General features: G+C 39.1%; 1 protein-coding gene across 1 annotated transcript in view; it reads left to right on the forward strand.

The window, feature by feature from the left end:
- Positions 1-411: 411 nt before the first annotated feature.
- Positions 412-13,012, forward strand: part of CNGB3 (cyclic nucleotide gated channel beta 3) — a gene marked incomplete at its 5' end in the record, with an annotated part of 55,265 nt that continues 42,664 nt past the window's right edge. Inside the window, 2 exons of the mRNA XM_008944848.1 lie at positions 412-487; positions 11,311-11,422. Coding sequence (XP_008943096.1) covers positions 412-487; positions 11,311-11,422 — 188 coding nt within the window. The remainder of the gene's footprint in view (positions 488-11,310; positions 11,423-13,012) is intronic.

Below are 13,012 nucleotides of genomic sequence, written 5' to 3' on the forward strand. Positions count from 1 at the left end.
CTGCCATTGTACTAAAGTGACTCAAAACATACCAAGCCTATTAGCCCAGAATCTTTAAGCACAAGAATAACTAATTCAAAGATGTAGAGTGGCTTGTGAACTGACTGAACAAGTCAGATGGGACAACATGAAGGAGGCTCTGGGAACTTGCAGCAGCAAAACTCTAGGTTAAGTAACTGGGTTTGCACAGCAGAGGTGAAGGCATCAGTTTTTAATTTCAGCATTCAAGTCCTTTTGTCAACCTGTTTGGAAAGTCTTGACCAAGAACACACAAAGAACACACAGGAACAAAGTTCAGTGTGTATTAACTTGGTTAATCAAATTTGTAAGAGAATGTTGCAGACATCAAACCATTTTTATCACTCTCAACAATTAACATGTACAGTTTCTAATCATGTTGATTTTTTTAAGGATGAAAATAAAACCAAAGATGAACCGCAGAAAGCAGAGGCCAATAAGGAAGCAGAACCCGTACCAAAGCAACAAGGTCAGTAGTAAGCTATTTATGAGTATTCAAATATTATCTGGGCAAAATATATGCCCACTGTATAGGGCTGTAAATAAAAACGTTCTTCCAAATGCTCTGCCAGGTGCTGATCTTGCTTTATATTTGTGAAAGAAATTAGAAACTCTGAATTCCCATTGACCCCAAAACAACAATTTGTTACAGAAATATGAGCACTATCTAACAGTAATAGAAGACAACTAGCTTTCAAGCACAAGGTCCCTTCATGAGCTTGTCCACTTCAATCAGCTAGTCTAACAAATCTATTTCCTCTTTCTGTAAAATCATTTCTTGGAAACCTTACTTTAAAATAAAAGTATTAAATATCTTAAGAAAGAAAACGGGATCTTTTTAATGTATCTTTTGGTTATGCTTCTCATGTATATTAAAAAAATTACAAAAATGAGTCAGACTTTAAACTATCTGACATTCTGTTCTTTTGTTGAACAGCGACTAAAAAATTCTTCAAAAAAGCAAACAAAAAATGTCCTTAACAAAGCACTACCATTAAAAAATATTTTCTGTTACCATTCAGAAGATATCCAGGACTGGAATACAGGAACATAAAGCTCAGGGTAGTAATACAAAGTATTTATTTGCCTAAGCAGCTGGTTGCTGAAAACAGTGGCAGCTGGCCATGGCTATTCTGCCCTCCTCTTCCCCCACCTCCCAATAGCCAAGCCTGTCTTCTTTATTCCAGCACCAGAGTGACTGTTGCAGCAGCTACCAAAATAAAGGCTCAGGACAGGTAAAGCAACAGGTTTTGCTGGACCACATCCCCTATTCCCGCCCTCACAGCCCCTCACAGCATGAGTCGTGCAGCCCTTTCCTTTTCCATCTTCCAGGACTGGGAAAAAACCCAGCAGGTCCAGCTTTCCTGTCACTTCATGCTTTTCCTTTGGGAGAACAGTTCAGCAGCAAATCAAAGGCTGAGGCACCTCTAGCTTTCTCTAATAACGATGATTTAAGGAGGGAGGAGCAACTGGAAAAGGACTACAAGGAAACTTATGTAATCCTTACTTGTGCTTTGTGTAATCATAACAAGTATGACAATTCCTTTCCTCATATAATAAAACTTTAAACAAAATCCATTTAATGCAATTATCTTGTTATAAATTGGCTGTAGCACTTAATCAAGGGAAAACAAAATCTGACATTACTTAACCATAGTAATAAACCAATAACAGAAAAAATCCAATCTGATGTTTTTTGGCTTTTTAGCAACATAAAATCACAGATGCTACCCCATGAGAGAATTAAGTACCATTATAGAAAATTGCTTGTTTCCATCCAAAATCTGATCTAATTTTACAGATTAATGCAATTCATGAATCTATTTCTTGGGATATTAAGCTACTTTTTTTTTCCCCCCTTCTAAAATACAAAATAAATTGTGGCATAGAAGCAACTACCTCATCAATTACTTTAGGAAAATATAATAACATAGTTAGGCCCCATGTTTTTTGATTTCTTTTTTTTTCAGATTTCTGGTGTTCTGGAAGGTGCTTCCAGTCACATTTTCAAAAAGCCACAAAATAGTTTCTCCTTCTGCACATGGGTATTAATGACTTAGATGGACAACACCTATCCAAGTCAGAGAATGTACACAGGCCCCACACCTCAGAAGAAGCTTATGAATTTCAGTACCCCATATAGAAGTCCTCATCATGTGAGCTTTACAAGGAACTCCATTGTCTCTGGGCAGGACAGTCAGGCTGGTGTCATGCAGTTCACAAGAAGGTCTAGATAAAGACTTCAACAAAACTTGGTGAAATTTGTGTCAGACCTAAAATCATGGGGACAGCCACTAGAAGAAGAAAATAAGAATATCTGTGGCTAAGCAAAGGACAAGAGACCAGAGAAAGCATTTTGTGATATATGTACAAATTTGGAGAGGGTTATTAAAAGCACAGCCAGTGCTCAACCAACAGAAGTTAATGGAGAGCAGTTAAACGGAGATGGTAAAGCTGGTTAAAGAAAAGCCTTTCCAGGACCTCTAATTAGTTTCTTGAGTATAACCAGAATAAAGCAGACCAGTGCAGCCTCTAATCATAGTCACATCTTGCAGCTCCATAGTCCTAAAACACAATCCACAAGACTGAATAGAGCTTATCTTCACTCCCTTCTTCTCACATGGCCAAAACCAGACACCACCTTCTCCTTTTCTCCTAGTACTTCACAAGGCAGCATGACATTCCCAGCACATACAAATACCCAGCAGGAGGGCACAATTGGAGCCCATCTGGTTAAAACTTGGTCACTTACATCACAAAGTACACCTGGTACTTTTGGCTTCTTGGTTGGCTACTCACTGCCTCATCTCCACCTCCTCAATTGTATTCTCTTGCACTAACTTGCTTTGTGATTAATTCTCTGCATAATTAGTTCACTCTGTAATTAATTCTCTGTACTTAGTCAGTTTGTTCCGTAATGGATTATTTTTTTAATTTATTACCTATCTTTATATACTTAAAGTGTGATTCACCTAATTACACATTCTCCATGATACTGAATGCAATTGCTAGAGTTTCTTTGCATACTTATCTCCTCCCATAACTGACTGGCTATAAAAATGCTTCACTTGTTCTATATAGTGACATTCAATAGCTCTGTTGGTGGTAATGTTATTTAGAAGGTCATATTCAGCCTTCACCTGCTAGCTGGTATCTGTATTATTATTCTCTGTGTCACAGTTTCTTTTGCCTTCTTAGAAGATTCTTCCAGAATAATTCTTTCCACCTCATCCCTTTTCTTTGCCTTTCCCTAAACACTCTCAGCACCATATTTAAGTATTACTCTTCTGAAGTCTGTCTTCGTCTACTTCTCACTTTTCCTCCACTCCAATATTTCCAATATTGACCTGCTTCAAATATTCTGATTTTTGGTCTTCCTTGTTCTACTAAACCAACAAGTGTCTCAAACATTTTTTCCAGATTCACAGACATATTTATGCAGGTTTTACTAGTGTCCCTATTGACATAATCTTGTTCTTGGTAGAACCTGAATGAGAAAGCTAGACTAAAACTATCATGAATATTTCTGTACATGTTGCAATTGCACCTCTGGATAAAGCAGACATAAACTCCCATCTGGGAGATTATCATGTTAATTTTCAGGGATATTTAATATCTTCAGAGCCTAAATGCTTTGGGAAGTACTCAGAGTATATATAAAAGGTTGCATACTTGCCCACAAATCAATAAGCTGAGAGAAATAGCCCCGTTTCCCTCAGCTGCTCCTCATAACTTTCTCTAGTCCTTGCACTAGCTTCGACGCCCTTCTCTGGACCCATTCTAGCACCTCAATGTCCCTATGTTAGTGACATAAGTGAGATAATCTTTTGGGGCCCAAAACTGAACACAGTACTCAAGGTGCAGCCCTGACCAGTGTGGATGCTGGGGAATAATCACTTCGCTAGTCCTGCTGGCCATGCTATTGCTGATACAAGACAGGATGCTCTTGGCCTTCTTGGCCACTCATATTCAGCCAGCTGTTAATCAGTACCCCCAGGTCCCTTTCTGCGAGGCAGCTTTCCAACCACTCTTCCCCAGCCCTGTAGCACTGCCTGGGATTGTTGTGACCCAAGTGCAGGGCTCGGCACTTGGCTTTATTGAACCTCATCCCATTGGCTTTGGCCCATCAATCCAGCCTGTCCAGGTCCCTGTAAAGTGCCTTTCTACCCTCAAACAGATCAACACTGCCAGCCAACCTGGTATCATCTACAAACTTATTGAGGGTATACTTTATCTCCCTGTCAAGATCATTGATAAAGATGTTAAGTAGTTCAAATACTGAGTCCTGGGGAACACCACTTGTGACTGACCACCAACTAGATTTATCTCCATTCCCTGCCCTTTAGACCTGGCTGTCCAGGCAATGTTTCATCCAGCAGAGCATATGCTCGTTCAAGGCATTTTTTTTCACGAGAATGCTGTGGGAAAAAATGTTGAAGGCCTTGCTGAAGTCCAGGTAAACAATGTCCACTGCTTTTCCCTCATCATAGTGGATGCACTATGTGGGTCATCTTGTCATAGAAGGAGATTGGTTTCATCAAACAGCACCTGCTTTTTATGAACCCATGCTGACTGAGCATGATTGCCTAGTTGCCCTGTATATGGTGCATAATGGCACAGAAGATTATTTGCTCCATAGCCTTCCCTGGCACTGGGGTCATACTGATAAAAGATAATGGTCCACCTTCCTGGCACAAGGCAATGGAGATGGCTGGGAATTCTGGGGAAGAAAGTCTTCCCTTTCTGAAATATGGCAAAGCAAAAACACTTTTTCTGTTTTGTACTCAGGAATAAATCTAACTGCTGCTATCTAGATGCTGACATTTATTCATATCTTTCTCTCTAAAAACTTATCTTTGACATTGTGTTTCTCTTAATTTTTTTGCTATAAGGTTAATACATTTGTGACAAGACCAGTTATTATGTCTATAGAAGGTGCACCTGGACACAACTGATCCAAGAAATAAGACTTTTAAAGCTGGTCTAATGACTGATAGATTTATGTTTTATTACATTCTGGAAGAGAGTCCCTTCAGAGTGGCTGACTGCTCCAGAGACACACCTTCTAATGCTGATTAACCAGTGAGGCTGGTGGCCTCCACAGCACAAAGTGCTTTCTTTCCTGTCCCCAAGCCTCCTGCTGCTCTTTACAAGGACAGAAGTGGGGGTCAGACAAGAAAGAAGACCCTCTTTGTTCAGTCAGTCTCTTCCTTTGCTCCAAACAGCAGGCTGGCAGCTCACCACCTCAGTCTCCACGTTGACCTTTGGAGGGAGTAAGAGGAAGGATCTGTCCTAGCCAGGCTGGAGAGGTGGTAATTGCGTTTTACAAATCCAGGGTTTTTGAAGAATAACTGTAACAGCAGGAACAGGAATTCAGAAGCAGAGTAAACCATAAATTAGTATAAAATAACTAACTTAATCTGTCCTTCAGTTTGCTAACTACTTACTATGTTAGCATATAGCATTTTATGCTCCACTGGTAGAAGGATCATGATAATAATCATGACCACAAGATAACACTTATCTCAGTGGGTCCATGAGGTTTTAGAGTTCTTTAACATAGCCTATTGAAAAAAGAGAAGTCAGTCACACCTCTGTGGGGTTAGGCCTATGACAGATTTTTTGATCCACCAATACTTACGTACGCTTAGGACTGAGGGCTTTAGAAGATTATGGCAAGAATGACAACTCTGCTGTACTGAATCCTGGAATTCATAAACCTGACTATACCAACAGCTTCCTCTGTGGAAAAAGAAACCTTAGGACTAATGTCTATAGGCTTATGACAGTGAGTACAGTGCTAAATTTTAGAAACATGACAGTGGAGTTGGTTCTACATGAGCAGGTTTAAAGTAAAACCAACTTTTCCAGCTCTTCCAGTGTTATGTTTAGCTTCACAATATTGTGCTTTTTGCAAAGTCTGAGCTCCTGGTTTCATGTGATTATTATAGTTTAATAAAACACACAACATTCAGTCTTTTGATTTGAAGAAGAAAAAAATCCTAAATTATCAAATGAAAAGACTTAAAAACCATAGATGAGTACAAAGTATTAACTTATTTGCTCTACTGCAAAATGGGAAATACTCTGCTTCAGGCTCTTCTGCAAGTGTGTTTGTGGCAGTAGGAAATCAAATTAATTTGGAAACACTGACAAGGGTCTCTGTTCAAAATTGTAAGGTGAAAACAGAAGATAAAAACTGCTTTACAGAAATATAAACAAGGGAGCTGAGCAGTCTCAGAATAAGTTGGATACACTCCTCCAACACACAGACATCTTTTGGCTACTCTAACCTAATCCTGCAACATTGTTCCAATGTTGTTTTACTGGAATTATGAAAATAGGGTGCAAGAAGAAACAAGGAAGCTCTAATAATCCTAACTTTTGGCTGGGAACATCATCAAACTGACTAAGGTAACACAGGTAAAAGACTGATGTCCCATCAGTAGCCTTTTTAAACTACTATTTTGACTAGCCTACATCTCTCCTGGAAGAACAAAAACTTATGGAAAATGAGAAAAATCTGTGACTTAAGAGACATAAATTAATTGGTCTTGTAACCTGCATCTTGTTCCTTGCTATCCTTGGCAAATCACTGGTGTGATGAGGTTTCAGTAGGCCTCTCAATTTAACCAGCCACCTTTTTGAGGGATTACATTCAGCAGTGTTTTGCCCACAAAGTTATACTTCCACAACTGGTGCTTTTCACTTCCATCTTAAAACAGAACCGGCAACATTTATCCTAACTCAATTTCAAAAGTTGCTGTTCTTATGAGGAGGCCAAATGATCTAGAATACATAGACACCAGTCTGCTGCATTCCTCAGCTCCCACTACTAATACATTGGCAGCTTTACCCATTTATATTCGAATATAATAGGAATGGAAATCACTTTAAAAAATCCCTTATTTTGTCAAGTAAGCATGAAACTACCTGTTTTGAGAATTGATTTAGACATTGGTGACTTGGCATAATTCTGCCACTGTTTTCTTGCTCATGATTTCTTTACTACAACCAAAATTATGTAAAGCCAATAGATGATTTCTTTGTTGTCCTGTAAGCCTTGCCAGCTATGTGACGCATCATTATTTATTCTAGAAATCAATGGCTGTATTCTAAATGTTCCCTAAAACCACTACCACATTGTTCTTAAAGGCATTCCTTTGAGGCTGGTCTCATAAGTCACAGGTATATGAACTGGATTTAAGCAGTGAAGAGAAACTAGGGATTTTTAAATGTGACTACATAAACAGCCCTCACAATTTCACACTGAAAGAAACAACTAAAACTTGATACACAGCTGGCAGTGGTGTTAGGCCGTGATATCCTAATCCTAATGCAAGTAATCCCTGTGCTGGTCACGCAGATTTATGAACTCTAAAAACATGTGCAAGTTTGTAAGACTCATGGGATTACAATATTTTCCATCAGTTTGAGTCCAGTCAGCATTTAATGATTGGTGTGGGTTCAGACCTCAGATTGAATACCTTGAAAGCATCTAACAGGCCAAGAAGCCATTACTCTTTGATAGGATGTTTCTGTGCAAGCACAATGTTTTTTTTCTTTGTGGTTTTGCCTTCTTATACACTTATTGTTATTCCAGAGATTAATTGTCTTTTTCAGGAGCTTGTTACTCTAAAGAGTTGTCTACACTGGAATTTTATTTCAGATGAAGAATGCCCTTCTGAAACAAATAATCTCATTGTCCACTGCGCTCTGTTTTTTCACCAAAAACCCTCTAGGAATTCATGGCTGGATTCCTTGAGAATAAAACTAAACAAGAAGCAGCAATTCATGACTCAAACTTCTTGAACTGCTGATGGACATTCATTTCAGAGAGTCACAACAGACCTGGTTTGAAATACAGCTACCTCAAAAAGATAGCTTGGCTGTCAGGCCTTCAGCATCATTTCACTGTTCTGATTATTCCTATTAGTCTGTATTCCCTGCTAGTACGGATGTAACCAGGGACAACTGCTATAACAAAGAAAAGTCCTGAAGTAGGATAGTTACAGAAGTGTTGAGATCAGCCTTGCTGTCATGGCTTCTTGGCTGGGAGAGTCAAGGCAGGAAGAACTGGGAAACTACAAACTATGAATTTGGAAGGGAGCAGAAACTGCAGCAAGTGCTGAATTTTTGGCTCTTGCAGCTTCTTTTCTACATTATGTCAAGTTGACCACAAAACCACAGGAGGCGTGTGTACCAAGGAAGGCACAAAGTCAGTAGCTTCATTTGTAGAGATCCTCTGGGGAAAGAGGGAAACATAAATCTAATAGGTTAAGGTTCAGTAACAAGATCCACAAATTAGTCAGTTACAAATAGGTCCAAACCACCTTCATTTTCTTTAACTTCAGCTCCTCTGCAGTTTTCTAGCAGAGGATGTCTATGAAGCTCCTAGGAGAAATGAATTTCATTTCACTATGAGAGTGTATTCACTGTGCTAGGAGCCTGAACACATTTTAATATTACTCCTTGCTTAGAAATGTCTTTTTCACCGGAACTCTCAGAAAGGCATTTTGAACCTCTGTAATCAAATGGTAAGAAACTTGTTCATCCTTTCTTGAAACTTCCTGGGGACAGGAACAGAAACAGTCCTCATCGGAGTCCTCACTTCCCTATAGTGTGCTATTCTGTACCTTGAAAATTCCCTGGCAGATCCTTCAGGTAAGATGAAGTATTCCCTAGCATTACATTTTCAACAGACTTTTCCTCAAGATAGTACTGCAACATTAACTGCCGCAGAAAGGAGGCAATAATCTGCATTACCATTAAGCAGACCAGACACGTTTAATCAATTTTTGCCATAAATCCAAGCAAACATCAGAGGTTTTAAATGGAATACCTCACAAAAATCTTCCCAGCTTATAGGTATTAAGTAACACAAATCCTGCAGACTGTCTCGTCATACTCAACACAGCTACATTTATTCAAGAGATTATTTGAAAATTAACCCATAACTTGCTAAGTTAAAACCCAATTGACCAGAACGTTGGGGAGCATGGATTGCTTTGCCTTCTCTTCAGTTCCTTGCTTGACTCTGGCTTGAGTATTTCTGGCATCCACCATTACCTCTGACTGAGTCTTGTCTTTGATCCTGTTTAAGAAATTAACTCCTCTAAGAGAGCAGGACTCATACTGTGTATACTTGCTTCTTAACCTAAATACTAAGAAAAAATACTAGAAATGCCCCATTGTTACAGTTATCAGTTGTCCATCCAGTAGAAATCTGAAATTCAGCTCAAGAAGCATTGTGGCTGTTCTTAACAGATGTCTGGAGGAAAACATTATCCCAAATCAGAATAAATGGTGGTAGGAGAGTAGTTTGGTAGACAGAGTGCTGTAAACAAACTGACCCACTGTCCTTCACTAAGTTTCAATGCCATTTCAAGCAACCACCTTCCAGGTGAGCAGCTTAACAGTTCAGTGTTGGAAATGCTTTTACCTCCTCTGAAATGAATAACAGTCCTAAATATGGAGATTAACTTTCAGAAAACTAATCTGACATTATCTATCCAAAACACTCAAGGTTTTATTTTCTTTGAGATGTCTTGAATTTAAAATGCAGTATATGCAACAGGCTTCTGATTTGTTTGCTATGATGTTTTGCTGCCTAGCTTTTTCCACTATAATCATATTACTTAAAGTATTTATGAAGGTTGAGTTTGTTCCTCCTTTATGCAAAGTGTCAGACTGATGAAAGCTTTCAAATTGTTTTTCAGCAAGAAATTTTAAAATAAAGATATAGGACTAATTGTAATAATTAATCACATAAGGTCCCTTCAGTGGCAAGAGACTACACCATTTACATAGTTTGTTTCAAACTCTACAAAGTTCCCACTTTAACTCCTTTAACAACATTACTTGTAACAAAAAAGAATCATGGAATCATTCTGGCTAGAAGAGACCTTCAAGATCATCAAGTCCAACTGCTAACCCAGAACTTCCAGGTCACAGCTAAAACATGTCCCTAAGCACCACATCTACATGTCTTTTAGATACCATCAGGGATGGTCACTCAACCACTTTTCTGAGGTCTTTTTCACTTTTTCTTGATCCCCTCATCCAGACCATTGTTAAAGAAATTAAACAGAATAGGCCTCAGTACTGAGCCCTGGGGAACACCGCATGTTATGAGCTGCCAACTGGATTTATATTCATTCACCACCAATGATGGCCCTGCCATCCAGCCAATCTTGTATCCAGCAAAGAGTACACCCATCCAAGACATGAGCAGCCAGTTTCTGCAGGAGGATGCTCTGAGAAACTGTGTCAAAAGCTTTATTGAAGTTTAGGTGGCCAACATCCACAGCCTTTTCCTCACCCGCTAAGCAAGTCACCTTGTCATAGAAGGATTTCAGGTTTGTCAAGCAGGACCTGCCCATGATGACCATAGGCCAAAGCACCTGCTGATTCTGTATTTGTCTCATGATGGCACTCAAGATGATTTACTCCATGACCTTCCCTGGCACCGAGGTCAGACTGAAGGCCTGTAGTTCCCCAGATCCTCTTTATAGCTCTTGTTGTAAACAGGTGCCACATTTGCCAAACCTCAGTCAACTGGAACCTCCCTGGTTAGCCAGCACTGCTGATAAATGAAGGGAAAGTGGCTTTGTGAACACTTCCACCAGCTCTGTCAGTACTCTTGGGTGGATCCCATCCAGCCCCATAGACTTGTGTGTTTCTAAGTGGTGTAGTAGGTCACATGAAGAAATAGACTAGCCAAAGTTCTACATATTCACGTATTTAATGACATATTTCAGTGATAATGTACTAGGCAACAAACAGTCATGGCAGCTAAAGCAACAAGAAGTCTGATGCAATTCAAGAACTGAAGTATAAATAATGTCATTAACATTTCCATGCACAAGCAAATGGGCTAATCTTTATTTTTCTTCCTGTATTTCACAAAGCTTTTCTGGACAGACATATCTGTCTTCTACATATTTTCTTTAAATAAGCACATGCCAAAATTCTATCTTACTAAATGAATTCTTGTTGCTTATGTATAGAACAGCTCTGTACTGAACATTTTTGAGCTGGCTACAGATGCATTTATTTTAAAAACCATAAAAAGGTTACATGTTCTAAAAGGTATACTTATCATAAACATGTTCTGTATGGCTGACACTGAAATAGATTTATGCAGGAAATTATTCAAAAGTCAGGTTCCAGCATGAGTGTCATGCAGTTCTTGTTCACTAAAGAAATAATGACAGCCAAGCTGTGATTAGTCCAAAAGTATTTTCATAATTATTATAAAAATGGTATTAAAAGATTAAAACCTTTTTCTAGATACAGAACTGCCAAAAGCATCTGAGCCTCCAGAAACTGAAAAATCAGCTGAACCAGCTAAGACAGCTCAACAGGAACAGCATCAGCCTAACAATGGGAAAGAAGATACTAAGTGAGTAAACTAAATTTAAAAATTTAAGTTTTTTTCCCCTGACATCCTGATCTAACATTTCTGTGTGCTAAATTCAGATCTTTAAAAGCCCTTGCTGTCCTGTAAGGATGTGAAGTAGTTTATTTCAGTTCTAAGGCAACCATACATATGAGGTATTCATTTAGCATGTGCTTTTGACAGTTTGTTGTGTACGTCATTCTAAACTGGAGGAATGAGGAAAAGGATTTGCTCACCAACACTTATATACTAATTCTAACAGTGATACTGCTGTTATTATTATTCTTCCTTAGCAAAGGATTAAGTCCTAGAATGCTGCCCTGAATAGCTAGAATGTTTGTCATATCATTCTGACTTAAAAGCTTTTTATCCTGAAGTTTGTTGGGTTTTGTTTTTTTTTTTTTTTTTCTGTGTTATGCCATTAAGTCAGCATTAGTCTTCACAACAAGAGGATTAAGACTGTCTCTTCCAGAGAGGAAACAAATAAATTAAACAACAATGTTCCTTCAGGAGAAATTGTGGGGTCATTCAACCTTTGGAAAAAGCTTCTGTGACTGTTTTTCTAAAATAGAAATAAATATGAAGTCTAGAAAACAATTATAGAATAGTCTACATTCATTACAGAAGCATAGATTCATAGAATCATAGAATAGTTTGGGTTGGAAGGGACCTTTAAAAGTCATCTAGTCCAACCTCCCTGCAGTGAGCAGGGACATCTTCATCTTGATCAGGTTGCAGAGCCCTGTCCAACCTAAACTTGAATGTTTCCAGGGACAGGGCATGTACCACCTCCCCAAGCAATGTGTTCTGGTGTTTCACCCCCCTCATCATAAACAATTTCTTCCTTATCTCTAGACTGAATTTACTCTCTTTTAATTCAAAATTATTACTCCTTGTCCTATTGCAACAGCCCCTACTAAAAAGTCTGTCCCCATCTTTCCTATAAGACCCATTTAAGTATTGAAAAGCTGTAATAAGGTCTTCCTTCAGCCTTCTCTTCTGAAGGCTAAATAACCCCAAATCTCTCAGCTCTTCCTCATAGGAGACATGTTCCAGCACTCTGATAATTTTTGTGACCCCCTTCTGGATCTGCTCTAATAGGTCCATGGCTTTTCTGTTCTGGAGACACCAGAGGTAGACATAGTAGAGGGGCAGAATCACCTCCCTGGACCTGCTTGCCACATTTCTTCTGATACAGTCCAGGATATGGTTGGTTTTCTGAGCTGTGAGTGCACATTGCCAGCTCATGTTTAGCTTTTCATCTACTCATAGCCCAAAGACCTTCTCCTCATGACTGCTCTCAATCCCATTATCCCCCAGCCTTTATTAATACAGAGGGTTGACCTGATGCATGTACAGGACCTTGCACTTGGCCTTGTTGTATGTCATGAGGTTCACATGGACTCACTCACTGAACTTGTCCAGGTCCCTCTGGATGATATGTCATCTCTCAGGTGTGTCAACCACACCACTCAGCTTGGTGTCATGGGCAAACTTGCTGAGCTCTGGGAAATCTGATCTACTGTTTGGCCATCCTTATTACAAAAAATTATTACCTTACATATAAGTGAATTTCCTTTGCTCTAACTTGCT

This window comes from Merops nubicus, unplaced genomic scaffold (assembly GCF_000691845.1).
Source record: "Merops nubicus isolate BGI_N331 unplaced genomic scaffold, ASM69184v1 scaffold3950, whole genome shotgun sequence".
NCBI classification, from domain to species: domain Eukaryota; kingdom Metazoa; phylum Chordata; class Aves; order Coraciiformes; family Meropidae; genus Merops; species Merops nubicus.